The sequence below is a fragment of the Accipiter gentilis genome, chromosome 2 (genome assembly GCF_929443795.1).
Source record: "Accipiter gentilis chromosome 2, bAccGen1.1, whole genome shotgun sequence".
Classification (NCBI taxonomy): domain Eukaryota; kingdom Metazoa; phylum Chordata; class Aves; order Accipitriformes; family Accipitridae; genus Astur; species Astur gentilis.
Genome location: NC_064881.1, coordinates 52,043,948 through 52,070,937, shown reverse-complemented (window position 1 = coordinate 52,070,937; position 26,990 = coordinate 52,043,948). Strand labels below are relative to the sequence as shown.

General features: G+C 41.5%; 1 protein-coding gene across 18 annotated transcripts in view; it reads left to right on the top strand.

The window, feature by feature from the left end:
• TSNARE1 (t-SNARE domain containing 1) overlaps positions 1-26,990 on the top strand; it is a 485,628-nt gene that overhangs the window by 243,930 nt on the left and 214,708 nt on the right. For 17 of the 18 annotated variants that reach the window (XM_049828098.1, XM_049828073.1, XM_049828090.1 and 14 more), the window contains one exon: positions 12,104-12,271. In XM_049828098.1, coding sequence (XP_049684055.1) covers positions 12,104-12,271 — 168 coding nt within the window. The remainder of the gene's footprint in view (positions 1-12,103; positions 12,272-26,990) is intronic. The other variant, XM_049828105.1, reaches the window with a different exon arrangement.

Sequence of the window (26,990 nt, the reverse complement as noted above, 5' to 3'; positions counted from 1 at the left end):
TACCAGGAGGCAACCAATCAACCAACCAACCAAAGCCCCATACATCAGTTTTCAGAGTAGACTTTAACATGTGACAAAATTCCCCCTGTGTTTGGGTGAAAGTTTCCAACAGAAATGTATTTTTATGGCACAAGCAATGAAGTCCTGGAGTTTATGGCTTGGGAAGGGTATTGGTATATACAGAGAGAATAAAAAAGAATACGAACAGGGCAAGTAAAATAACATGAGGTATATAGTCTATAAACATCAGATGAGAAAATGAGGGAGCTAAATTAAGTAGTCTAGAAGAAAGTATCAATAGAGGCATGATTACAGTCTATAAATACTTTCAAGGTGAAAATACAAATGAAGACCAGGTGAATTATTCACCGTGTTAAATGATAGAAGTCAGAATGGCCTGATGTTAGGAAAGAAACATGTAGGTTAAGTGCTAAAGCTAATAAAAAACAGTTGTGTGGATGGTTAATGCCCCATCAGTTTGGAAAGTCAATAGCACAGTTAAAACATAAGTAAAATAAATAATAATAATAGTCCAATAAAAATGTGTGGTGGAAATTATCTGCATATTTATCTGTGGCCTCTCCTGCCTCTGACACAGTTAAGACATTGTCCTGATGTTAACTGGAAAAATGCACAGATTTTTGGAGAATTTTGTTACATGTCACGTTCTGGAAGCGCTGAGCTGAAAACCTTTCAGCATTTTTTATCTTAATCCTTTCCCTGAATGTTTTATTTTGCAAACATTTTAGGTAGCTTTTCAATCCTCATGAAAGCCTTCATCAAGCCTGTATGCTAACCGTGTGGTATGGGACTGAACGCTTGAGCTAAAGAAAGGTTAGCATCTCTGTAAACGTATATCACAGAGACAGCATGGAGCACATGAGGATAATAAAGCTGGTCTGCATTGCTTTCCTTTGCTGGCACTTCCTATTTCTTGTCACTGTTTGGAAGGTTAAATTCACTTCGTCTTGCCCTATAAAGAACTCATACAGGATAAATTAGCAAACTGCCGAATTCTTCCTATTTCATTCTCCCTGGACAAACTAATTCAGAAACAAGATTTTGTTCCCTTTAACAGTGTTTACTCTTCCCCTTTTTATTATTTCACTTCGCAGGCATTTTGGTCACAAGTATGCATCTGTGACTACATTTACCTAATATCTTTAGTTTCTCTTTCTTGAGACATTGTTTAGATCCGTATACCTGTATCATTAGTCTTGAGGAAGAATATAATTTTTTTTTCTGCTGTTCTTGTGGTTTTCTTTAAACCAGTAAATATCCTGACTTCACTTGACTTGAAATTCAAGTTGTCACTCTTCCTTTTTCTTGAGATTGAAGGTCATATGCTGCAGATAAAGTTTACTAGTTGTTAAATACTTCCAGTAAACCAGTGTCCTCTGATCCTTGTCACTCCTTGCTGTCACAGCACACAGAAACCCGGGCAAGCATTAATTTCCTTCAATTAAACTTTTTTTTTTTTTTTTAAGGTTATTTACAGATTGGGAGATTAGACTATGTTAGACAGGCACTGTCGCTGGTCAGGAGAAAGAACCAGATTCATCCCCTCCTGCATGGATGTCTAGGACAGGTAGGAGGAATGGTCACTGGGAAAGTCCACATTGATGTTTCTGGACTTTAGAGGGAGCACTTTTAGAGGGACAGCAGCCATTTCACCAATTTAGTTGAAAATATGATCTTTATTTCACTGAATTTATCACTTTATGAACAAATGCTACAGACCTTTTGATTGCAGAAGTCCCTGTCTAACTAGGCTCTGCTGTGCAGTACTCTGCCATAATTATACACTTAAGAATACACTACTAGAATCAAATGCTGATTTCCAAGTATCTTCCTTTTCTCCCAGCATTGCCAGTTGGATGATTGTGTCCCATGAGCTGGAACACATCGTGTTTGGAGGCAAAGCAAAAAAAAAAAGAAACAAACAAGTTTGGTAGGAAGCGTGGGGAGGTAATAAAAAGAATTTCTGTTTGTTAGTTTATACACTTGCAGCACACGCCTTATTAACTCGAGAAGATATGTCACTAAGAGAGACCAAAGAACTTGCTCCCTAAGCAATTCTTGATTGCAGCACACAGAAACAGCAAGTAACATTGAAAAAAGCTGGTTGGTCTTGCTAAAGACCTATTTTGTTATCTAAGCTTAAGGAAAAGCCCAAAAAGACTGTGCTTTCCTGGCATTGGTTATTTTCTTGACCCAAGAGGAACAGCTGAACCTCTATAATAAGATGCACTCTTCCAGATCCAGCTGAGCTGGCTGATAACACAACCCACTCAAGCTGTATTGGGATTGTCTTCATGGCTTTCCTAGCAGGATGGGCTTTGTGATTGCTGCCAAGTCCATCTCTAGCAAAACCAGTGGAGAAACATCCATCCACCTGTTTTTCAGGTCACCTGCATGTATAATGGATGTGGGATAAGGGGCTTTCACAAAAACTACGTGCCTGGATTTATCCTTCATTAAATAATCTAAAAAGGGACCATAGAAAAAAGGCAGGCAAATCTTCAATCCTACCTGTTTTTGGGAAGTAACCCAACATAATTACCTAGTCTGTATTAACAATTACTTCCTCCATCATCTTCACAGCGGTTTTGCTTTCCTAAATCTCATTTTATTTGAGGTACTTATGACAGCTTCAGTTCTGGTCAGTTTTAATCAAAAAGCTCAGTCTAACTAGATCTCCCCAGAGATAGAAAGTTTTCAACGAATATGTTGAAAAGAGAAGCTAGGGCGAGCCCTTTACGTGCTGTCTGGCCATGGTGAGCGGGATCGCCAGAGGTTGACCACAGATCATGGCACTGATCCCTGACAGCTTCTTGTATAGCAGTGCTGCTAGATAGTCCCAAATTGGATTTTCAATATTTTCATTTCGATTCAGTCGGTGTCTCTTGTTTCACTGCAGATGTCTGTCATTTTGTATCTTTTTAACATTTTTATTACCTTTGTTTGTATTTTAATTAAAACCAAAAATGTCCTGAAGAAAAACAATTAAGGGTTTTTGTATAGTATTAGTGTAATACTTAACAAGCAGCAGCCTGCAATCAGGCTTGGATCAATAGGCTTTACTGTAGCAAATTTGCAGGTAATTAAAAAAAAAAAAAAAAAAAAAAAAAAAAAAAAAAAAAAGAGGTTTACATGGCATCAAGGAAGCGTGAACTTTTGTTCCCTCTTCTCCCATCACTGCTGGGCACATGTGAAGGGTCTGTCAAAGGCACTTGCATGTTGAACTTCCCAACTTCTGATTTTGATCCGTTTGGTTTCACTGCTGACGCCATGCCGTGCAGTGTGCGCTGCTGACTTCGCACTTTGCTTGGAGTGCCTTCTTCAGATGGCACGAATCCTGACCTAGACTCCACGGACTTGATTTTCTTTCTATTGAGAGGTTGTTTGCTCAGGTGGAGACACCACATGGGAGTCACCAGTTAATTACTCAGACGGACTCTGCCTGGCTCTGACTCTCTTGCTTAATCATTTTGAGTAAATCACTTTGACTTTATGTTTTCAGGTTACCAGCCCATGACAACCCCTGTGTTTTGTTCTGAGTTAGTGCTGAAAAAAATTTGCTGTGAAGTGGACCACAGGTCTGAGGATCCTTTGAGATAGAGGACAGACCATTTATGTCTTGATGCCTCATGTTGAAATCTGATGGATAATAGAAGGCTCCTGAGAAAAGCCTGTAGGTGAAAATAGGTTATGTTTTCCTGCAGAGGCACTGCTGTTGTCCCAGTGCACAGCTAGTCATTTCTGTGCTGCAGCTTCTTGCTTTTTTCTCAGTACAACGTTGGTATTATTCGAGATAAGGCTTTTCTGTGGATGGTGCCAGAAGTGCTGGTGGGGTGAATGGGTTCTGTCCCATCCTGCCACTCAAAGCTCAACCCCCACTTTTCTCCTCCTTTCCTACAAAGGTGGACCCCACTCTCACAAAGAGGCAGGAACCTTGTCTTGTCTCCCCATCCCCATCCTCATCAACTGACCACTTACCCTGACAAGGCTCAGCAAAGCTCCTCCAGATGGGTGGCGAAAAGCTGCCTCTGATTTTTTTCCTGATTTGTGATCAAGCTTTTGGGCAGTAGCTGAGGTTTTGTGAATGCAGACGGTGCAGGGGCTGTAAAATGGGCAGATATTTTGTAGAGCAGTCACTAAATGAGAGTGTTCTTCAGTCCCAGGCTGTGAACGTTTGCTTGGTCGCTGAGCAGTCCGCTGAAACCCTGCCAAGGGCCAGTAACCAAAAGAGATTAAAAGATTGATGCCAAAGAGGTTTTGTGGAAATCAACCATGTTTCTGAAAAAAAGTGGCTGAGCACTCCAAAAGCAAAATACAAAATACAAAAGCAGTCAATTTCTTGAAAGAAAAAGATATACTTTTTATTTCCAGCATCTTCTTACTTTTCCGCTGCTCCACATTACAGAGTGGCACTGTGCCCCAACTAGGGGTTGTCTCTGCTGCAGGATATCAAGCTGAATTTGGCTCTTGCCTCCACATGAACCCAGGAGAAAGACTCCTCACGGTTTTTTTCTTGCACTAGATGGGTGTTAACGAGTGACTCATTCTCCTTCTTGTTTTGCCGTTCCAGCAGGAACGTGCTCACCAGATGTGCGGCACGTACGTCGGGAGGCAGAGACAACGCGGTCCTTTCTAGACAGTCTTGATGTGTCTGTGAGCTCTTGCAAGCGTGGTCCATTTACACAAATGCTGGGTGCTTCAGATGTTCAGCGAGGGAGCTGTGAGCAGGGGAATTTTCTGCTTAGCATCAGGATCTAGTGACGACGTACAATACAGCTCTCAGACAGCAGTGCCAGCCAAAACATTGTGCCAGCAGCAGAGTTGTGCAGAGACAGAGAATTATGAGAATATAATTCAGACAGCTAGGAAAGGGCAGGAACAGCTTTAGGAATGCGATGCGTTGCTGTAAAAATACCAGTGAATGCTCTCTCCTTCTTGACAATCTTAAAGGAATGTTTATCCACTTGCTTTGCATGTATAGAGATGCCACCTAAAGCTGGTGATAGCACAGGCAGTTGGCTTTGAGAAGGATGGGTGTAGACATGTGCAATCAGACTTAAGTCATTCAATGAAATGGGTTTGAAAAGAAAAGGATGTTAGATTACAGAGAGGGGAAATTTATACCTCTTTTCACTGTTGCTGTTTCATTTTGCTCACATTGCCATGGGACCATATATTTGCATGGTAGATAAAGTTGCCAAATGAAGAGGAAAAAAAGGAGAAGAACTGGAAATAGGACCAGGAGAATCTGCCCCTTCCTTCCCTTATGGGGCATCTGTAAAAATTATGCAGGGTAAAAATACATGGCAAAATGTAGCCCTCACAAGCAACTGAAGTTTGCCCTAGAAGCTGATGATCTCCATGAGCAAAATATCAGTTTCAACCCCACCATCTAAGCCTGGTAGGAAGGGCATTCCTCCTAAATTTGGTCTTCACCTTGGGGTGAAAATATGCTGTGCTTCTTAAAAGCACATTGGTTATCAGAGAGCTAAACCTCAGGCCCCTGGCTTATTTTCTTTTTTTTTTCATCTACCAAAGACATGTCATTTAATTCTCTCACCCCGAGTTCAGTAAGATCGACTCTGAACTAGAGCAGCCTTAGGTGATGAGGTCAGGATTGCTCAGAATGAATTTGGTGAAGTAATAAAGTCTTAAAGGAAAAATAAAGACGAAAAAAACAGTAGGAGGTGTGAACTAGGTACTCTGTTACTAAGTCTCTTCTAGTTCCAGGAAACTAAATGGATTTTCTTAGTCTTCATGACTGCAGACACTTGAACAATTAAATTTATAAATGTTGAAAAGCGAAGTAGTGAAATAGTTTCTGCTATTACATTTTCCCTAAAATTACTAATTTCTTGCAGATTCCGTAGCAGGAAGCTGGTAGAAATGGTGATTTTCTTGCTCAATTTCAGGTTTACATCATTCAAAAGTAAACAACTTGATCAAGAATGAAGACAGAAACACATGAGAGATTCTAGTTAATTTAAATAAAAATGCACTTCAACCCTTCCCTTTATGCTAATTTCCCCATACTGTTTTTTCTCATGCTACATTGGTGCAGGGTAATCAAATTTACATAACTTGAAGAAAATGCTGAACGGATTTCTGTATTTGCCCATGTTAGTGGTGCATGCAGGAAAGATTGAAAATATTCTACTTAAAAGTTGTCCTTGTTACGGTAGTTTTAAAGGCACCCATGTTTGAGTGAAAAGGAAGAGCAAGCAATGGTTAATTTGTGATTGCCGTAAGATAACAGAGCTCAGATTACCAATCACTGCTGCGATCTTCTGTGTGAAAGATAATGCAAAGTTGTAATATCACTATTTCACTCCTCTAAAAGATTTAGAAGTCCCAGGCTGCTTGTTCTGTGCCTGCCTGAGGCCTTTCTACCTGTAATTGCTTTGGGCTTTTGCTTGGCGAGATACAGCTCTAAATCTCATTGAGTCTGCAAGGTTAGTTGTTTTGGAAGCATGGTTTGAGAAAGATCATCTAATCCGATTTATCTGTCTTCTTAACCTAGCTGTACGTCGTAGATAGGCAGGCCAAACTGGCTGCTCCGTGCCATTTTTGTCCTGGACAGCTTTCAGTGCCAACGTGCTATTAAAAATGAGTGAGGCACAGGCAGGCAGCATAACTACAGCAGTATTCTGCACAGTGGCCCTCCATGTAAAGTATTTTATTGATCTTTAATGCAGGCACTCCGGCCTCATTATTCTACATGCAATAAAACGTGAATCTCTAAGCTTGGATGCTAGTGAGAATAGGATATCCTCATAAAGTGTAGCCTGGCTGTTTATATGTCTATACATACTATAAAGCAAGAGATAAACATCTCTGCATTTGCATTTTGTTTGAAAGCCAGAGCCAAAATGTTACCCAAGGAGATGTGATAGTTTGCAGGAGGTGTGGGAGGTGTGTTGATTACTGCTTGAGCTGGCTGTATCCCTGCTAGAGGTGGAGAAGGCTTCTGGAGATTGGAGAAGACGGAGCAGCCTTCCTTGCTTTACTACCTGAGTCATGTAAGACCTCTAAAATACTCTTCTTTTCATGGTTGCAGAAGATTTCCTTGGAACAAGCTGCAGTACGTAGTACAAAATTAGCTTATGTGAGCGAGACTTCTTTTACCTGTGCTCATATAAATTGGGAGGTAACAGTGAATTTGTGAACCGTGCTGTGCATATCAAAGGCAGTCTCAAGTGTCTTACAGCCAAGTGGTGACGAGGACAGCTCTAAAGGCTTGAAATGTGCATGTGAGTGCAGAAACAGTCAGAAAAGAAGGAACTTGTGTTCCTTCTTAGTCTCCAGAATTAGCTTTTCAGTCCAGTTAGGAGATCCACCTTCCCCACTTTGACGGTACCAACAGCTCCGTCACATCCATCCTAAGATACTCCGTCTGTATCCTCTTCCCATGTTTTCACACACGGTCAGAAATGAAACCCTCCTCTCCAGGACACAACTCCGGGCTGAAGTTGGAGTGGATGGAGATGGTGTAGAAAGGGGTTCGCATTGTCTAATTTCAGGCACTGAGCTCACGTAAGTCTCCTTTTCAACTGCCTTCACACCAAAGTTAAAGGTAGAAGTGCGTGAATGTCTTCCTCAGCCCTTCCTCCTCCTGTCCCAGTAGTATGTCATTCATCTGGTGGAGAGAGTCTGTAAATCCAGCTCCACTAAATCTGAATTATTTACATGGACTTTTACAGTTCTTTTTGGAGAGACTGTGAGAGGCCCATCGTATTGCAGCTGACATTGGGCACCTTAATTATCTGACTTGTAACTAACCTGAGCTGGAGGGAGTGTATGTGTGTGTCTCCCTCTTTGTCGTATAATTTTTCTCTATATCTTCAGGTTTTGATGAGGTCTGGAAAAGAAATTTTCCTTTGAAATCACGAAACATTTCACTGGCAGTAAGAGCCATTTCTCATCCATCACCAGTCAACAGTTTGTGTCCTTAATTTCTGATAAGGGAACAACCTTGTAATGAGCAATCAGAAATGGCATCGTTAAAGTTAGAGATGTAAAAGGGAGCTACAGGACTGAGACGGTACCAGCACACATCTTGCTGCTACAGGAGATTCCCTAAATCTCTGGAGATAAACCGTGAAGGCTGGTTGATGTTCTATTATATTTCTGCTTCTGGGTGGAATAAAGACCTTATGGGAACTAGAAGAGAGGTCATTTCAATCCCTTGCTTGGTGATTTTTTGTGACATGGGTTGTAAGACTTGTGATATTGCTGTGTACAGGGAGAAGAACTTGGGTGTGTTAATGCTCCTTTTCTGTCCCTTCTAATATACAAAGAGGGAGTGAGGCAGGCACAGGGCTGCGAGGGGGTCATCTCTGGAGGGGTCTCAGACACGCAACTTCTGATGCAAAGATTTTACTGCTGGTAAAGTACAGATACTGGCAGAAGTTGCCACCATCCAGATAAAACCTTTTTTTTTTTTTTCTTTTTTTTTTTCTCCTTTTCTCTACTGGCAGCTGCATATAGCATCTCCCCATTGGTAGAATAAATCTGATAAAAAAGTGTAGTTGTAAGCAGCAACGATTTTATCCTAGTGAAAAGATCTTATCCAACAGAAAAAATGTTGTGCCTGGGCATAATTTTTCAGATGTGATGAATAACAGCATAGTATGACCCTCAGTCCTAAGAATTTAATTTTAAAACAACTACTGAGCATATCAGATATAGTCAACTTTTTCTCTCCTATCTTTTTTTTCACAGGCAGAGTTTGGTTTATAGATACATCTTGACAAAAATCTGCCATAGGCAAATTTCAACAAAAGAACAACTTCAAACACATCCAATTAACAATTTATGAAAGGGAATCCAACAGAAAATTACACAGAGATTCACGGGGCATAAAATTTGGCACTAAATCAAATTTAGTGTGGAAATGCCTGTATAGGGAGTTATGGCCCCTTCCAGTGCATTTTCAAAAGGAACTTTATCTGCGGAGGCTCAGAGAGTGCCCTCCATCGTATCTTTTCTTGCTATAAATAAAATATTTTGTCAGACATGGCAATGAGCACAACTCAAAAGGGAACAGAGACAACTGATGAACCAAGCTATAAGCAGTTTTCAGTCAGAAGTATTAAGTGTCATTAGATTTCTTCACACTTTTGAATCTAGGATTCGTTCGCTTTATCACAGAAATGAGGGGCTCTGTACCATCAACAAACACAAAATCACTTTTAATTTGTTAGCACAGCCAGCCACCATACGTATCCTGATAGCAGGTCATGGTGACTATATTTAATGTTACTATGGAGCCATTTTTATGTCTGGGAGGCAATTTCAGCCCCCCTGCATCCTGTTGTTTTCTGATTTACTCACTCATTCAGCAGCCGTGGTTTGATTTTCTCAAAAGATGTTAAGGATAAAAACTCATGTAATTGCCTTCAGCAGCTCTGAAATTAACTTAAGCCACTACTTTGTTTAGAGAAAAACATCTGTGTCTAGACCATTATCTATTTAAACACAGGGATAGCTGGCTTTTGTAAGAGATGACTGAGCAGCAGCACCTGCATTGCACTATCTAACTGGATTATTTGGGGGGCGCAAGTTACTTACAGATACCAGGACCAACAAGTGGGGATGACTAACGGAGTTGACACAGGCCAAGATCAAGCATATTTGTGATACAACTGTGGTATTACGTGGACTAATATAATTTGGAAAGTTGGTTGCTGTATTGCCAGCTCTCCTGTTAATCCTGTGCTTCCACATCAGAAGAGAAAACATTTGAAAACTTGTGAATTTATTATCTTCCAACTGAAATGCGTATCTGCGTAGGAAAGCATGGCTTTAAGTGGCCATTCATGTGCCAGGTCCGTGGCACAGTGTCCTTGCTGTGACCGTAGTACAAGAATTTCATTAGATCGCTGCTTTCCTGTGGCTTCAGAGGGCAGAGGCTTGGGCTCTTCCAGCCTACTTAGTGTTGTGCGGTATAACTGCCTCCGCATGTCATGGTTAGGCCACTGGTGGAGATGAGAGGACACCTCTGTCACTATAAATGAGGCATTAGAATACCCCAAGGGTTTTTTTCTTGAGTCCATTAATACATGCTTTTGGCACTGAAACACTCTACCAGGTAAGTTAGTGTCCAAGGCACGTAATAATTAGTGAATAAAACACCCCCAGAGTATCTTAATCCTATTAAAATGTGTCTTTTAAAGTGTAAATGAATTTTTAACCTAATTTTAAATGATGATTTTCTTCCTGTAACACACCCTTTCTCTGTAGATAACAGATCCCAAGGAAGCAGAAGGTGAAACAAAGTATGACATTAATGTCAAAGTTTTTAATAATTCTGTTTATATTTTTGTAAAGATGCTTCATTTTTTGCTGCCGACTTTTCTGTATGCCTCTGCTTCTTCCATCACCCCACTCCCTTCATCACATTGTATAATTTTCCTTGTCTGCAGCTAGATGATGGTGATAATAATAATGAATTAATTTTGTAAGACAAAGTCTAGGTTTATGCAACTGCAAAAATTCTTTTGTTTCTAAATGCAGAAATTATACACTTTTTAAAGAATTAAAGAAGAGTTAAAGCGTTAAATAAGCATTTCCAGATGCTTGATATTCTTCAAAATCTAGCCAGCTAGAGTGTCTAAATGTGATTGCAAGAGTTAAATATTACCCATTTTTTCTACACCTCCTTATCTCTAAGCAAAAAAACAAGAAGTAAAACACATTATAAGTGACTTCTTTTTTTTCTCATTCCCATGCCTCCCTCATGCATACTTGGTTAGGCTTCTCAATCTTGCCGTTGTGATTTGACATTGTTTCCACTGCAACTTCCAGTTCAGTCCTCCTAGTCCTTCCAGTTCTCCCATCCTTCTGTGCCCTTCTGGCCAGTGCCGATGGCCTTGCTTCTTGGTCACCCTGTGGGAATTCAGGGCATTACAGATCTTTGAAAACTCAGCCACAGCAAGACAGCAAAGGCCTTTATTTCTCAGGCAGAAATCATTGAAAAGCCCCAAGGTTTCTGCTTCAGATAAGCCCAGATTCAGAGAACTGAACAACCCCCTGAATTCTTGTGCTTGTTTTCTCCCGTAGCTTTCAGAGACTTTGGGGACATTTAGGTCAAGAATGCGCTGTAGCGACTGCCTTTTCTTCTTTCAGAAGCGCTTGGATTGCTTTTTTATTGTAAGTTTTGATTAGGAGTCAAAGCTCAGCTCGAGGGCAGTTTAAAGGACCATGTGCATTGTTTGAAGTGAAATACTCATGCGGTTGTAGGATTGGAGTCTTCAGCTGTGCCTATTAGTTTAGAACTTCAACGTAGCCTCCCGATTCTCCAAACCAAGCTTGGGTCCGTTCATTCTCGGAGCCCGGTCTAGGCTGAACCGAACATCTCTATGGGCACAGAAGCTAAAGGCTGGAAGGAGAAGACCCTGTTAAACCTCTGCCCCTGCCTGCAGTGTAGGTGCAGCTGGATCATGAACAGGCTCTTAAAGTCGGGATCTGAATACAGGCACAGCTCCCAAAGGCAGTATGAATATTTAGCTACCTAGAAAATGGTATCTGATGTGTCAGCAAATCAGATACAGTCTATAGAATGAATACCGTGTAACTGTGAGTAGCACAAACTGATGACTCTGAAGTCACATTAATATAATGATTTTCCCTTTTTTTTAGCTGTATTTAGTTTATCTCTTAAGCAGACAAGGTAGGATACTTTGTTATGTTGAACGTTGCAAGTTGGATCATAAAGTCATCAAGACAAATGCATAGGCTTTATGTCTGCCTGAGAAAGTATCTAATTCCAGAAGAATTTGCAGGAAAATCAACAAGGGAAATGTGCCATTTTTTCAGATGCATGTAAATGTTTTGTTCTGTCAGAACTGTTGGAAAATTTATTTTGGTTGCTGCGGCTCAAATGTAGCTCAGGAAATCTGGCTTCAGGTCCTAACACTTCTTTCGAGACTCGATATGTTTCCTTTCATGTAGCTTACTCTTCACCTTTTCACCACTGTTTACGTGATCTATTATATTAATATTTTCTTTTCCCATAAGAAGGCTGTTTAAAACTGGACAACACTTACACTCCCTTTGCTTTTTTTCCGTTCTCCCATCTCAGCAGAGCCCGAGGGCCCCCTTCTCTGACCTACCTGATGATGAGAAGATCTTTAACGGAGGAGATGGCATGTGGCAGAACCAGAGCCAGGATCAAGCCTTGCTCTCAGAAATCACAGAAGAGGATCTGGAGGCCATCCGTCAGCGGGAAGAGGCCATTCAGCAGATTGAGGTCAGTAACCTTCTCCCTTCGTGGGCTTGTGAGCTGGAAGTGCAGATCCCTTGTGTTGTGCGTTGCTTAACATGATGAAAGAAATGCTGATTTACATTCCTGCCAGTACAGTATCATTAAAAGTGGGAGAGATTATCAAGTGTTTCTAAAAATGGAAATCAGTGGCAGAAGGAAGAATTAGTAATCCATATGACCTGTAATGAAATAACAAGAATCAATTCATTCTCATGGGCTAATGTTTGTTGGGGTTTTTTTCAGTGAGTCTTCCATAACAGAGTTGGTAGTGAGATAGTTTAATTGAGCTTGGTTCTGCAGCAAAACAACTTTCTTGGTGCATGCAAACTTGAAACTGGAATTTGTCACAGACAGAAAATATTCAGCTTTACCATTAGAGAGAATAATAGGTAGATGAAAGGAAATAACTTGTTAACTTTCTCAAATAATTCAATATTTTTGCTTTATCAAAGTATTTGAATGTTCTTAATGTAGTTAAAAGAAGACATACTATTTTTATTCCCTTTTTTTTAGAAGTGCTATAAATAAAATATGAAAAAAAGGAACAAAAAGAGGTCTGAATAAGTTAAACATCCCACATTTTTCTTTTTATACTTCTCTTTTTATGCTTCTGGGAAACTCTTGTTACTCAAATTTAAGCAATAAATGAGTAAAACCAAAACATTTTAAATCTTTCTAATTTGTATGCTTTACAGGCCTAAACTCAAGACGAACCAAAAAAAAAGAGGGCTTCAGAATAATCAGAACATTTAATTAAGGACTATACTTTGTCCTTTAATTGGATTCAGCTAATTTTATCAGAATAGATTTTTGTTGTGGTATAGCAGGAATTGTGATTGAGTTAACAGTGCAAAAAGGGGACAAATGTTCCTGCTGTAGACTGGTGCTTTGAGGCTTTGACCTCTGTTTGCAAACAGTGATAGCTACATATGATTCAACACTGTAAGTAAGAAATTTTGATATTTTTACAGGAGTCGGTTGAGGTTACTGTATGTCTAATTTCCGTTACGGTTTCCTGAATAGAGATGATAGAGCTTTGTGGGCTTGTGTGCATTACTAGGGATTAAATTGTTAAAAAATATTCTCACACTGGGTATCCTTGGGTGTGAATTGTCCTTTCATGCTTGAGGAATGTCTTTGTGTCCACCAGGACAAACTCTAGGAAACTTTGTTACAAGAAAATGCGTATTTGGGGATGTTCCTGCAGTTTGATGTTCAAGAAGGATGGCAGCAAAGGTATTTCCGAAACGGTGTTGTGGACACAAAGGATATTGTTGCGATCCTTTTGTCTGAAATATAGTCACTGCCTTTTTCTTTCCTTCTTTATGTTGTCCCCCGTCTTCCCCATAAAAAGAACACATTTAGTGTTTTCCCCTTTGGCAGTGGAGAATGATAAACCCCAAGCCAGCCTCAAGCATGCCAACTTTGGAAAATCAAGAGATTTAGTCATGTCTCCTTAGAGAGATCTTTATTTTGCTGGTTAAATCCCATTTCTGTGCCACAATCTGATATCTCTGCATCATGCCACACTGGAGCACGTGGCCATGGTGGGGTAATTCAGGCAAGTGAAGTGAATCCAGTCCCAGCCCTACATAACTTCTAAATAAATACAACACTCACGTATCATGCAGGTTGCGTATCTATTGATTTGGTAGATCCTGTAAACCTTTCTGCCTAATATCATTTTACCTCGGAATATCTTATTTAACTTCTGCAGTTAATAACTTATTCAACTTAAGCAGTTAATGTTGTTCAGCCTTCTGCTTCCCAAGAATGTGTGCACTTTCTTTTTACCTGTTTGTTCCCCATCTCCTGCATACATTTTGCTTTTCTATCCGAGATCCATGTTCAGCCTGTAAGGAGGACTGCATTCCACAAGCATTATTTCAAATGTAGCTTGAACATTGCTCCTCAGGAGAAAAACATTTAGGACCAATTGTATTTTATTTAACATCTCTTTTGAAAGAAATATAATGAAAATGAAATGGATTTTTGGACTGCATCATACTTCTCCCCAGCTGTATTTGAATAAGCAGATGGTGCTTTTAAATCATCATTTTCACTGGGTTTTGTTTTTCTGTTTGTTGACCCACTTGAACATATTTCTTGTGAAAGTACTCATCTTCCACGTTAAAACTTCCCTGATTTCATTAGAAGTTGTGGGTAGACAGAGAAGGGACTCACTGAGCTCATAGTCACCCTTACAACTTTTTTCCAGTATGATTTCAAAACCATGAAGTAACCAAGAAGATTAAAAGGAAACATTATCCCTAACTGTCAAACACAACTAATAAACTAAATTTATTGCCACATTGACGTACAGCATTTGTTCTCCTTTGCTCTTTGGGGACCAGAATGAAGAATAGAGCTGTGCAAAACTTATCTTATGCAAGTAGATTGATCTTGCTGGGATTTTTACGTTTCTGCATACCTTGGACCAGAAACATGTAGATCTTAAGCAGCACAGAACATCGTATCTTCTGGGCCACACTGATTAGTCACAACTTTGGAGAAGCTCACCGTGCTGGTACCAGTAATGGGCCCTTTTTTTAAGAGACATTGAATTTTCCCTTTTTGCAAGAACAGATATAAAACCTTTTTATTGCTAAAGAAATGAGGAAATAAATTCTCCTCCTGTCTTGTGTCCTGAAAAACAGATATAAAATTGTGCCCATAATAGACATCTTCTTAATGTTCCAATGACTCTTTCCCACTTGTGTGTTTTCCACATCTCCAGAATCTCTTCAGAGGTTCAGGTTAATGGGACATTGTTCTCTGTCATGAACATCCCTTGAGGCACTTTTCAGCGTTCACAGTTTCCACCTAGAAAGATAACAGCCATGTCAAAAGTTCAGCTGGCTGTTCATTTTATTTAAATGTGCTTCTTTTGCTATTGCTTGCAGATTAAAAATAGAGAAGTCTGCAAGGGAGATGTCTCGCCAAAACCTTACTTTTGGATAAAGATCTTTATTACTTGGAAATGTCAAAATCTGGTAGGACACAGGAGCCTTGACACAAGTGTTATTTCTTAAAATATTGCTTTGAACTGTTATATAAAACCTATTTTAACTTGAACTGTATTGGCAGTGAATAATAGATGCCATAACAACTTTATATATAGCACTGTAAAATGTGCCATCAGAAATACATGAGCTGAACTGTAATGTGCATTGTCAGTGCTCAGTGCTGGCACAAGCTCTGTCATAGCAAATATATATAATTTAGCATACCGTGCCTTTCATTGGCACCTGTGGTCATGTGAAAAATGGAAGGAGATAAAACTTTGAGAAGAAATGGATAACCATTGAATGGAGAACTTCAGAATTTCATCTGGAGACTGGAAAGACCTAAAAAAAAAAAAAAAGAAAGATGCTAAATGCCATATTGATTCAGAAAGCCTCCAGTGATCCTCCCCGTGCAGACAGCTTCTCCAGAGGTGATAAGAAAGGAAGATGAGACAAAGCCCTCCCAGACCCTACCACCATTTCCTTGGAGTCACCACCAGGCCATCCCACCTCCTCCACAATCCTTTCCTTTCTTATAGCAGTCTTCCATCCCACTCCTGTGCCTTGCGGGCTGCTTACCCAGCAGTGGGCGTTCTCCTACCATGAAGAGTGGGGAATAACTGAGACAGAAGTAGACCAGGGAAAGGGCAGATTTGGAGAGCAGGGCTTACTCCTGGTATCGGGAACAGTTGTCCCTGAAACAGCAAGGCTCACTTCATCTATCCTGACTTCCCTACACCCCTTTTTTCTCTCTGCCCCTACAGGAGGAGCAGCAGCAATGAGAGCTCAGTCCAGAGAGGTAGGCAGCTGCCCATTTTGGCCAAACCTGACACTACCAGGACTAACCACATCACCTCTCAACCCTGAAAAACAGCAGATGCCAGTCAGTTTATACAGATAATTGCGGTTACCAAACATTGCAAACTGGAGACGATCAGTTACAGATGCCTGTGCAGCTGTGGAGAGTCCCCCAGTGGAAGGGTGCTGGGAAAGCATTTGGAAAAACTAGTTCAAGTGTCTACCCTGCCGTCAATTCCTTGTGTGCCTTGGGCACTGATCGTACTGATCTTAAGTCACTTACCTATAAAACGAGACTGAAAGCTTCATCCTACACCTCAGAGGGCATTGGGAGAATAAGTTGTTTAGCGTGTTCCTTCCTGATTTCGGTCAGAAGACACAGTAAATAGCAAGAAGGATCCACCCTGTTCCCTGGGGTTATTTCCACAGATCTCTATTTCTTTCTTTTTTGTATTTCTGCAGAACTCAGGCGTTATTGGCTGAAGTGAGAAGGTGGACAGTTTTCTCCAGTAATATATGGTCATCAGAGCATGACAGCCAATGCTGCCTGGTGATGCTTTGCTAAATTTTGGCAAGTGAATATATGGCAATAATACCTCCATCCAATTTCTAATCATCAGTTGAGTATATCCTGAAGAAAGCAAAACACGTCAACAGAGCTTCATTTTAGCTGATGCGTCTCTTGGCAAAAAAAGAAGAGTTGGACAGGGTGTGGCAACAGGTGTCAGGGAATTGCTTTTATTTTTAGGAAAGGTAGTTCTCTTTGGGTCGGTGTTGAGAAATGTTGATGTTCATTCCCTATCTGTTTTGAAGTGATAATGCCAGCCTCCATGCCTGTCAGTCAAGCATTTATAAGCAGATAGAAAATGAAATACAATAAAAATAAAACAAAAAAAGCCCCACAGAGTCTGTCAGAGTGTGTTTGTTAGTTCAAACATGTTCCTAGTTCACTCATTACTGCGTATCATTTCTTGCTGAGGGGTATTTTCAGTAAAATGTCTCACTGATGCTAGCAGTTTAGAAGGTTTAATGCAAGCTATTTTATATTTTTCATCAGCTTCAATAGTCCAGAGTTTTGACTTATGAGGGCTCTGCCTGCTTCTTCACGGCGACTTTTCAACTCAGAGTAATGTATAAATAACACGATATCATGACAAGCACCGTAAGTGAGAGATCTGGTGCTGCGTGAGTGTCAAACAGCACTCTTTTCATGGCAGCATGGTGGAGCCTAATTATCATGAGTGGCAGAGCTGCCTGCGAGGTTGACATGGCCATCCCTGGGACTCAATATTGAGTTGTTCCCTAAAGAATCCGTTCAAGTATTTTGGCCAGTCTAATTTAAAATGACCCGAGCTGTAGGACTGCCACCATTTATTTCAGGAGACTATTTCACGGTCCAGCAGGCTTCAGTGTTGATGAAATGCTTCCCTCTGTTCTTGCTAAAGATCCCTTTCTCATTCTCGGCTCTTTACACCTAGCAAAATTCTGCTGGACCCTGCAAATAATTCTTCTTCCCCTTTGGCCTTTAAACTCCTCAAATGCTAACAGTTATCCTCCTCTCCACAAGTCAGTCTCCCTTGCTTTTCAGTCACTTCAGTGCTTTATTCTCAATAATTTCCCATTTGTTAGTTCCTTTCTCCTACAGCAGCAGACCGTATACAGAATCTTGGTGTTGTACCAAAGCTGAACAGAAGAAATGTGTAAAAAGCCCCATGGATTCAATTCAGAGGTTACAAGTGCTGATGGAAAATTTCTAGATAATTTCTACACCAGTAAATTATTGAGGGCACTAGAACTGACTCATTAAACTTCTAAATTGTTAGAGCACACCCTGGCACACTTTTGACCCAGATTAGCCAGTGCTAGCCTAAATATTGACACAGTTTGAGAGTTAACATGTTCTCCATAAGCAGTTTCGATGCAGCCACCCTGTTCAGAGGGTAAGGGGACTCAATGATGTGGATGCAATGAAGTGCCGACCTGTACTTTTAGCGTCTGAGAACAGGCATCTTCCATGTCCGTGTACAGCTGCAGCCCTATTGATTTGATGATTTGATCACAAAAATTTCCTTTATTCTTCACTGAAATTTAGGGAAGAGGAGGAGTAAGGTGAATTAAGGGTAAATTCTGGGGAAACTGTGCAAGCCGGAGGGCAAAATAAGTGATATGTGAAAAAGCAGCTGGCCTCTTTGAAAATGTGGAGAAGCCTTAGCAAGTACTGAGAACAAAAAGCAGTCGGTCCCAGCAGACGCATGCAGTGACTGTTTTCATTGCATATTGATTTGCCCGTGCCTCCCCTCTCTGTCCCACTGTGGCCTCCACAACTTACGCATTGCTCCAAACCGCAATTATCTGCCTTCACGTCAAAACCTTCATAGGCAATCTCCACATCCTTAACACGTTGCCTTCAAACTGCCAGCATCGTGCCAGTCACCACTGAAAAGGGAGTTTCAGAGGCTCTGCCCTGAAGGGGCCAGTGCTGTTTTTGTGTTTTCAGTCTCATTTTGACTCACTCCTTGTTTCACTCCAGGTGATGCTCTCTCAAGCATCGTCATTAAACATGTGCTATTAACTTCCAGGCTTCTTTGTGGGGCAAGTCTGCTTGCTGAAAAACATTCAAATGTTCTGGCTTCTATGAGAAAAACAGTTTTAGAATCATAGAATAGAATCATAGAATCATTTAGCTAGGAAAAGACCCTTACGGTCATGGAGTCCAACCATTAACCTAACACTACCAAGTCCACCACTAAACTGTGTCCCTAAGTGTCTTTGAAATACCTCCTGGGGTGGTGACTCAACCACTTCCCTGGGCAGCCTGTTCCAGTGCTTGACAACCCTTTTGGGGAAGACATTTTTCCTTATATCCGATCTGAACTTCCCCTGGCGCAACTTGAGGCCGTTTCCTCTGGTCCTATTACTTGTTCCTTGGGAAAAGAGACTGACACCTCCTTTCAGGTAGGTGTAGAGGGCGATAAGGTCTCCCCTCAGCCTCCTTTTCTCCAGGCTAAACAACCCCAGTTCCCTCAGCCGCTCCTCACAGGACTTGTGCTCTAGACCTTTCACCAGCTTTGTTGCTCTTTGGACACGCTCCAGCACCTCCATGTCTTTCCTGTAGTGAGGGGCCCAAAACTGAACACAGGAGTTGAGGAGCGGCCTCACCAGTGCTGAGTACAGGAGGACGATCACCTCCCTGCTCCTGCTGGCCACACTATTTCTGATACAAGCCAGGATGCTATCAGCCTTCTTGGCCACCTGAGCACACTCCCTGGCTCTTATTTCGGTGAGAATCACGTAGTTGCACTCACATATTGTGTTTTAGTTCACTTCTCAGAGCACTCTCGGAGCTCACAAATTAAATTCATGTGGGATGAAACTCCGTTAAAAGATGTATTGCAAGCATCCACCTCATGGACTCTGACCAATACTAGACAATCAGTGTACAGGAACAGGCTGGAGCTAGTGTGAATTAAAATTTCATGGATACTTTGGATATTGGGTCCCCAGCACCGGCTGTTTCTCTCTGTACATCTGTGCCTGCTGCTCTGCAATACTTGCCAGTGCAGGTACAGACTTAGTTCTTTCCAGAGCAACTGAGAGATAATCTGCTTCTTGGTCTTCTCCAGAAAGCCAGCGTAATTACATATTACCTTAAGTTCGGCTTTTTCCATCCAGAACAGTTCCCAGTGCTGCCTGAGAGTACCATATACTTTTTTTATCATGTCCTAGAGCCCAGAACATCATTATACTAGAGGAGTTTCACTGTCATGACAGAAGAAAATTGCTCCAACAAGCTGTGACCCAAGTCTCTTATGATATCTACCAACTTGCACAGAGAAAACAAATATAAGATTACAATTCTGGGCTAAAGGGGCAATTCATGGGACCCAGAGGAGATCCAAGTGAAGTGTTCTGCAATGTGAACATAGCCAGTCAGTTCTGCCAGCCTCGCACAGTGTGGCGTCCCACCAATGCATACGAAATGGCTGAGGAGTCAGGATCCTTTCCCTGCTGCAGCCCACGGAGTATGACAACTCAGTAACAACCTGGAGAATCGTATAAGTGGCAGTTACACGCTAAAATAGCAAACACAAAAGTCACATGCACCGACAGAGAGTTCTTGCTGTATTTCCTTCTCTTTCCGTTTCCACTGTTTATTAAATGCTACTGTTATAAGTATATCGGTATACATCCATCTTGCCCATAAACCCAATACATCCAGACACAGAGGCAAGAGATGAAATACCACTGGGTAATACATTGCAAAAATTCTCTCATCATCTCCTTTCTGCTCACACATCATTTTTGCTAGGACTACTTGCAAAAAGTCCAAACTTTTTCTTATTGGATGGCTAAAACTGTATTTCTTCCTTTCCTCACAGAAATGATTAGAGCTTGCGTATTTTTGCAATCAGTATTTCATCAGGGATGTGTGTACAACTTAGGATCTCACTTTGCAAGACAGAGAGGATTCAGGAATACATAACATTTATTTTTAGCCCTAGACATTTCTTATGTCTCAGGTGTAACCTTATGACAATACTGTGGGTAACGAAGTAATTTAACTAAATTGGAGAGGTTTCCACTGTGTGCTAAAGATAATTTTCCTTTTCTGACTTAGATTGCCAGCACCTTATCCAAAGACTGTTAGTGTCAGAGAGTCTTGCCCTAAACCCTTTTCTTCATGCACTCTTGCTTTCAGTGAGTTTGCATGAAGCAGCTAGTAATGAAAGCCTTGATTCAGCAGATCACTTATGTATGTCTTAAGAGCTTTGCTGAATAAGGATGGACTTGAGCACCTAGTAAAAGTGAAGTATTTCCTCTGCAGAAGGAGAAAATAGTGCTGACACACATTATTTGCTAATAATCTGAATTTTAGGCAGACGCATCTGCATATATATCTCCACCGAAATTGAGCCGAGTTAAAGACTTGTATATTGACTGTCAAGGTACATAGATAAGGTAGAGAGCCGGAGAGAGATCTCTAGTGCTTGTGGTGAAATAGTGTTTCTTCTGCAAATCCTCTCGCTTAAGTGTTAATATTTCCTTTGTTAAAAGGATGTGTTGCTTTCCTTCTCCATTTACTGCAGTTTTGCTTATTTTTATTTTGTTGCCAGATGATGACTCTCTCAATAAAGGTAATATCTTGCTCCTATGTCTGTTAGCACAGACAGTACAAACATCGTATGCCTCATCGATACAGCTTTTTATGTGGATGTGATTTGCTGCCCGAAAGGGGAATTACCACTCTCACCTATTACTTAGGTTAGAGCAGTTCACTCTCTAGTTCTCTGGTGCTAATTAATAATAATGTAGATCAATCAGCCAGGTTCCCCTAGCAGTGCTCTCAAGAGCTGTTACTGCAGATTTGACTTCTTGCCTTCCTGGATTGAGTGCTGTGGTTTCTTTTTTATTTCTTTTTGGTAAGGAAATCATCATTTTCCCCAGTCTAGGTGGAGAGAATAACAACAGGTTAGTCTTATGTTATGAATAGATAAAAGCTCATGTGGCAAAGCCCTGGAGCATCCCATCAAGACCCCGCTGGCTGGAGAGGGAGTCAGCCCTCCCTGAACAGCTCGGGAGAGAGGAGGGTGAACAAAGTGTATTGAAAAGACCCTACAGAGATAACAAGGGAAGAGATCACGGAGAAGGTGATTGAAATCTACATTTCACAGCAAGACCAGTTCATGTTCCCTCCTATTTACCAAAAGGTGCCTGGTTCTTTCTAAATTAGCTTTGACAATAATATTCTCCCATATCCTCACAGAAATTAGACTGAAAATCACAGACAATTGTAACAGTGTTAACAATGAATGTCGAATTTTAGAGGCTATTGCCAAAGACAGTGTTAGTTTATGCCCTCTGCACTATGCAGGCTCATCTTCTTCAGGTATTCTTCAATACTTTTGATTGCTTCTTTATAAAAGAGGATGTTATAGAACTGTATTTCCCCACCACCCTGTTCACCATCTGTCTACCCAGTGCATCTCCTCTGGTTGTCATTTCCTTCCCTGCATTGAAGTGTTCTGTTCCCCTTTGTGTTGAGGCTACCAGACATCACACTTGAGGCAGAAACACTGTTAAGACTCACCCAGGTGTTATGGAGAAATGCAAATTTTAATGTAATTTTTTTTTTTTTTTTTTCAATGCAAATTTTTAGCGAGACCCCTGAACAACATGGTCTGACCTAATAGTTGGTCATGCTGTGAGTGAGAGGCTGGACTAGGGCTCTCCTGTGGTTCCTTCTAGCCTGAATTATCCTGTGATCCTGTGATCCCATTATCTCTCCATCTCCTCTGACTGCACCACTGAGGGCTACCAAAAGTTCATGTGTTAACCTTGCTTCAATCCTGGCCTGTGTGAGGTCACAAGTCATTCTCATTCTCCCTCCTCTTCCATTTATTGCCACCTCAGGCAGGGGTTCATGCTTTTCTTCCCTTTTCACACCACATTTGTCATTTATTTGGGAGAATAGTTCAGATATTAGGGTGTCAGCATCCTTTTCTCCACCAGGTGGATGGGTAGAAGTCAGCAAAGGCTGGTGTTCAGGGCAGCGTCCATGCCTATGTCTGCACCTCCCTGGCAGAGTAGCCCTCTGAGGTGGCCCCCTGCCCAGTGGGTCCGTGTCACATCAACGGCGTTACTCTGTGGACATCCCATGGACAATGTGTCCGTATGCTCTGGCTGGTCCTGAGTCTGCACTGACATGTTTGCAATGAGTGTGGATAATGATGCTGATCGTACGAGTAACCGTTGGAGCTGCCCTTCGCTGGTCATGCAAACAGAGCCGTTGGGTCTATAGACCGTTAAAGAAATACCCGAAAGTGTAGATGTGGAGAGAAAAGGGTGGATGCCTCATGGTGGCATTCACCTGACCAGATGCAGATATCTTAAGAGTAGGCATTTCTGCATAAACTGTTGCTTAGAGTCTGTTTATATAAGGAAGGGAAATAGGGATTAGAGGTGAATAGAAATGGGGTTAGATTAGGCTCTGGGAATGTTCTGAATGCAAGACCAGAAGCTGGGTATTTATAAGCTGATGTTTGTTGGTTGTGGGTCTCTGTGTACTTTTAAAGGACACTGAAACACTGCCACATTGTCCTTCCTTCCTAAGGTATTATGTGCATTGTTTCCATTTTTGTCCCTTTTGCTAAATCATAGTTGTAAGGGACTGTGCCTCTTGTGCAACTTTCTCCCCCACGGTACTCCAAGCATCTCTTGTGTGTCCTTCACAAACCAGAATGAACTTGCTCTATCTGTGCCCCCAGCTGACACAAAAATCACACTCCCATGCATCAAGCTCACCAGAAGTCCTTATTTACTAAGGGGAGAGATATATTAACCAAGATTCAGCAGACTGCTAGTATGGTGCTATCACTATTGAACGTGCTGGATTAGCTCAAATAGATGCATCCTTGCTGAGCACTTCTTTAAACACTTTCTCTCCTGAGCAGTATTCCTTTTTGAGGAATAGATCCCAACAGAGTATGTTGGAATCATTGCTTTCTTACCATGTTTATTAATTCATTAGTCAAGTAGAGAAAAGAAGCAAAGAATGGATAGCATAAAAGTTGCCTGAGAAGTCTGAATAAGTCAAGGGCCGACAAAAACATTCCTAGTGCTCAGTAGGGTGTTGCTAGTCTCATAAAACTTGTAGAAACACATGGTTTAGCCTGAGATGATAAACCTCAAATGGAAAACACAATAGTTTTTGAATATTCCTTCCCTCTCTGGAAACGTAATAAACATACAAGCACCTGGGTTGATGCTGTGTTCTCCCCTGTGCATTTCCATTACATATTGGAAGTCCATTGGAAGTCCATTATGAGCAAAAGAGGGGACTATTGATGCAGAGGGTTTAAGCACTTTCAACAGGGTCACATTTTCAGAAGAATTGAAATCTGTCTTCTCCAACAGCAAGTGGAATATAGATGTGGTGGGGTCAGCCACGTACTGGAAGTTTAGTTGCTTTATTTAGGAAGGGAACTGGAAACTAATGCTTTAAAACATCCATTTGCTCATGTAGGGATCAAAATCCACATTTTTTTGACAATGTGGCCTTTTCTTGATATAAAGAACAAAGTTGAATTATCTTCCAATTTAGAGGTGAGGGATCACTGTTGAAGGATGGGAGATGGACAGGTTTTGGGTCAAAGATCGAAACGTATCCAGCCAGTTTTTTGTAATGCTACTCTCAACATCTTCTACTGAGCCATCAGGGACTAAATGGACTTTTCTGGATCACTATGAGCATTCTCTTGAATGTCTAAGACTTCCTTCTCTCCATGTATCTGCAGCTGGCAGCGCTGCTACAGCAATAAACATTTACTTAGCTTTAACTTTGCCTTTGGTGCTGGTGATTTTTTTGAGCAAAAGTTCCCGAGTCCCATCTTTCCTTGTCAGTTCTTGCCCGTGCAGCCCACGAGGGATCAAAGCTGCTGCAGATTTCTTACTGTGCTCCTATCCCCATTTCACAGCTGGGGAAACTGAGACATTATGGATTGTTTCTCTGCCAGTGGAGCTCCATAGAAATGTAAATGCCTTGTCTAAGACCCGGGAAAGAGTCAGCATCAGTGCCAGGATTAAAAAGCTGCTTGTTCTGTACTTCCGTGCCGAATTCCCTTCAGAGTGTGCTGTGATGAGAGATCCAAATACAAGATCTGGTGTATTTGGCTTTTAATTTTTCTCCCCTTATTTGAATTACTAGGCAGATGGAACGTGCTCCTGTTCACAAAACACACTGTCATCTATCCAGCTTGGATGAAGCTCAAGGAAAATGCTAATCATCATTTGTAACTGAAGGCAGATCTCCCCTACAGAGGGAGCTTGCTGTGCTCTGAAGTTTCGCCCATGATATCATGACTTTATCAAGAGAAGCTAAATAGCAGCCCGTCTCTCCGAGAGCGCATAGCAGATTGCGCTGTCAAAGACAGAGATAACTTCTTGCCCTCTGAAAAATCTTGAGATCTGAAGATGAGGCTATAGGAGGGAGGGCAGGGAGGAAAAGAGCTGCTCCGATACTTGTACACATAAAACACACCTGGGGGGAAACTTACAGGAGTGTCGGCTTTGTCAGACAATGTCCTGCTAAGCTCTTAAAAGAAGAACGATCTCCTGAGTGCCCTGGGACCGACAGATAGATGTTCACGGAGGATTCAGGTACAGCCTCAGAGCTGAGTGCTAGAGACTTCGATTAGCGTATGCTGATTTTATGAATGATGGTCTGCTGCTGGCTGCATTCACAAAAGGGGTCTGTGTTCAAAGCCCGTGTACATACAGGGGCGTTTTGCTCCTGTCGAGCTTCTTGGCAGACACCTTTCTCCCCTGGAAATGATGGGAGCCCAGATATCTGGCAATGATGAGGAGGAACAATTTTAAATCTCAGCCGGTGCTGAGAGCTCTTGCACTCTCTTTAAGAAGACGACTGCTATTTTCTCATGTAAGAAAAATCTCGTCTTAATGTGCGAGACAAATTTTTGAGGAAAGCAGTTACTGTCTCTTTGCCTGGCTGGTTTTAGGGATTGGCCACAAATTCAGATGTTTTGAGGAACTGTGAATCTTTTCAGTTTCTCTGTCCACTGTGCTGACCAGGTTTCTGGTGAACCAAAGTGCTTTTGGAAAGCTTCAATTTGCCAGGCATTAAATTAATTTGGTGGCTTGGTCTCAGCCAAGAAACTGGCTGGAGCCGATCATTGCAGCAGAAGGGGGTTGCACAAAGTAACCCATGCGCTATCCCCATTGCCCAAAACTTACAGAACAAATACTCCTGGAGCATCTCCATCCCTGTGGTTTTCAGGAATTTGGGTCTTTCTTGGCAAAACTCAGATGAGAGCAGAAGTGCCTTTTTATTCTTGGGATTTTTTGCATGGGCCGTGGGGAGTGATACTGAAGGGAAGGTGGGAGACTAGTAATGAGGGAAAGTGAAGGATGTCTAGATCTGCAATCATTTAGCAGAATGTCATATTTAGTCTCATTTCTAGAGTCCCTATAAACACTGCCATGCAAATTTCTGCTCTTCAACCTGATTTGATTAGCAGGTGCTGCCAGCAGCCGGGGCCAAAAGGCACTCAGTTAGCATCAGTCCCTGCATTTGGCTTTATCCTTTAAAATAGCCCTAAAGATGAAAAAGATGCTCTCTGGAGCATTTTGGTTGTCATAGGAGGCATTTCTCTCTTTCCTCTTTGTTCCTTGCTAACTGCAGCTGAACAATAAAAAGAGGCAAAAGAATTAAGAGCAAACCCCATGACTTCTCTGTCTCCCTGATTTCAGCTCATGCTTATGAATATAAGTCTCAGTGTTGGGGTGCGAGGACTTTTGGGATTAGGTCGTCCCACCCTGAGGGTGTCTGGGGATATAATAGGAAGCCTTGCACCTTTGCACATTGGTGCTGATTGCTTAAGAGGGAGTAATCTCCTACTGAGGTCCGACAGGGATAAGCCGTGTTCCTTCAGTTGTTTCCTCTGTTGTTCTTTCTAATTTATATCACTGTGAAGGGTTAAGGAAGGTGACTTCAGGTGTTGTCATTAGAAAGTCAAATTGCAAAAATAAAGCATTAAAAATAAATGCCACGGAGGAATTGCTGAGCCAGTGAATAAAGAGCTTTAAATGCAAACAGGGAACTAGCTGTGCGTTTCTCTACCAGTCACCTGTCTCCCTATCTAAGGATTAAGGACTCTGCGTCTTTTAGTCCTGAGTCTTCCCATTTAACTCCGGGTGCTGCTGAATGTCACAACTTTTTACAACTCACCTATTAAGATTTAGAGGAACTTCCTTCCTTTTATTTGGACCACAGTAGAAAGATTATTACTTCTTCTGAGATGTCACCTCGTAGGAAAGAGACCCAAGGACAGTCTCTCCTAAATCAGTGGGTGTTAAATACAGGTCATCTTCCCCCAAACACACTT